Source organism: Myotis lucifugus, unplaced genomic scaffold (genome assembly GCF_000147115.1).
Source record: "Myotis lucifugus unplaced genomic scaffold, Myoluc2.0 scaffold_328, whole genome shotgun sequence".
Classification (NCBI taxonomy): Eukaryota; Metazoa; Chordata; class Mammalia; order Chiroptera; family Vespertilionidae; genus Myotis; species Myotis lucifugus.
The window spans coordinates 1,035,361-1,037,579 of record NW_005871376.1 but is presented as its reverse complement, the minus strand read 5'-3'; the positions used below and the strand labels follow the sequence as shown (position 1 = coordinate 1,037,579).

General features: G+C 54.2%; 1 protein-coding gene across 1 annotated transcript in view; it reads left to right on the top strand.

Annotated features, from left to right (window-relative positions):
* The window catches only part of LOXL2 (lysyl oxidase like 2), a 69,747-nt gene that overhangs the window by 35,363 nt on the left and 32,165 nt on the right, over positions 1-2,219 (top strand). Inside the window, 5 exon segments of the mRNA XM_014466186.2 lie at positions 1,088-1,103; positions 1,105-1,171; positions 1,174-1,203; positions 1,206-1,276; positions 1,278-1,310. Of these exon segments, the coding sequence (XP_014321672.1) occupies positions 1,088-1,103; positions 1,105-1,171; positions 1,174-1,203; positions 1,206-1,276; positions 1,278-1,310 (217 nt within the window).

The following is a 2,219-nucleotide window of genomic DNA, read 5'->3' as shown; positions in this document are numbered from 1 at the left end:
TTTACCCAGTACAGTCTTATTTATTTATCTTACAAACACGTACGTAGCCCTTTCAATGTGTTGGACACCGGTGCTCAGGGCTTTCCCAGTATTAACTCATTTAATTTTCCTAACAGTCTTATCGAGTGGATCCTAATGCTACTTTAACTTGGAGATGGGGAAACTGGGCACAGTACCCTGTCTGGTAACCAGTTCATTGCTCAGTGATAGCTACTGTTTTAGAAAAAGCTTGGACTCCCCCCCTGCCTTCCAGAAAGAGCTGCTGCAGGTAAGAGCCTGCTTGGACGAGGTGTGGAGACAAGCAGCCGCTCTGGTCCCGGTGGAGGGTTGATGAGGTCTGTGGCTGAGTTTCATCACCATTATAATATTTTTATCAAGCAAACTGTACTTCAGTTCAGCAGATGACGTAACTCTAGACTGTCCTCATTGGATTTGCATCGTTTGGGATCTTGTATATCATCAGGAGAGAGCTTAATAATCAAGCTGTACTGCTCATTGACAAAGGGAAATAAACGCAGGGGACGACAACAAATGTTGAAATTATCTTGGCAATACAGCTTTATGTATTTATCTTACAAATTCAGAGAGAGAGAGAGAGAGAGAGAGAGAGAGAGAGAGAGAGAGAGAGAAAGAGAGAGAGATTGATTGAGATTGGTTGCCTCCTGTACATGCCCTGACCGGGGACTGAACCCACAACCTAGGTATGTACCCTGACGGGTCTGGTCTCTTTTAGATCCCTTTTTGCATTTTGTGTTTATAGGCTTTGGTATCATCTTACTACACTGAGTCAGTCCCTAGTCTTCTAGCTGCCTGGGGGGCAGGAGGCCATGTCCCTTCCCAGGTCCTGCCCCCCAGTGCCCAGTGCAGGGCCGGCGTGCGGGGCCCTTGCAGACGCGCTGTGCGGACCCCCTTCCATGAAGCCGGCTGAGCTCCAGGAGCAGAGACCATGCCCACCCGCCCCCCCAGCAAGTTCCCAGTAGCCAGCACAGCGGCTGGCCCTGGGCAGGTGCCCAATGCCCAGGTGCAGAAGGAATGAGGGGTGGGTGCCAGGACCCCCGGTCACCTGCCCCGTCCGGGCCCTCTGCAGAATGTTCGCGGCCCGGAAAGAAGCCGCGCTACTGGCGGTTCTCCATGGACTGCACGGGCACGGAGGCCCACATCTCCAGCTGCAAGCTGGCCCACAGGTGACACGGGACCCCGTGAAGACGTCACCTGTGAGAATGGGCTGCCGGCGGTGGTGAGCTGCGTGCCTGGCCAGGTCTTCAGCCCCGATGGACCCTTCGAGATTCCGGAAAGCCTACAAGCCAGAGGTAAGGATGGGGCAGGAGTCTGGCCAGGGGGCGCCTGGGTGTTGGGGGTGGTGGTGGCTGTTAAGGGAACAGACAGGGATCCCCAGGAGAGAGTGAGGAGAGCCAGCCCCAACTCAGACTCCCTTTCTAGAGGTCAGGGCCGGCCTCACCGACAGCCACTTCCAGGTGTGACAGGCAGCTGGGCTCCTGCCCCCAATCATTAGCACCCCTTCCACCACTACCGCCCCACTCTGAGACCCAGTCCCCTCTGTGAGACAGATACCAGGCGAGCGGAGTGCCTGGTTACCCACACGGTGCTTCTGCACAGCCCCTGGAGCACAAAATGCTCTAGGGCTTTTGGAAATGCGCTACAACACTCAGAAGCACGTGGCATGAGCTACAAAGGTTTTCAAGCATATTTTGGTTTATTTTGCAACAGAAAGGATTACAATTTTTAAAAGCTCACACAAAGATAGGAAATGAAAACCTGCCATTACCATACGTATGTTTGTGCACCAGCACCTGTGAGTGTGTGAGTGTGTGAGTGTGTACATGTGTGTGCATGCGTATGTGAGTGTGTTCAGAGATGGAACTGGGGAGGGCAGTGGTTCTCAGAATTATCAACAGTCCTCCTGGGTAGCTCTTATACTAATTAAAGAGTAATATGCTAATTAGACCGGGAGACCTTCCGGACTTCCTTCTGGACAAAGCCATGGTGGTGGGGCCGAGGCAGAGGCGGTTAGGGGTGATCAGGCCAGGAGGGAAGGGCAGTTGGGGGCAAGTTTGTGGGGGGGGGGGGGGGGGCACAGTTGGGGGCTAGCAGGCCAGCAGGCAGAGTGGTTAGGGCAATCTGGCAGGCAGGCAGGTGAGCGGTTAGGAGCCAGTGGTCCCGGATTGTGAGAAAGATGTCCGACTGCCGGTTTAGGCCCG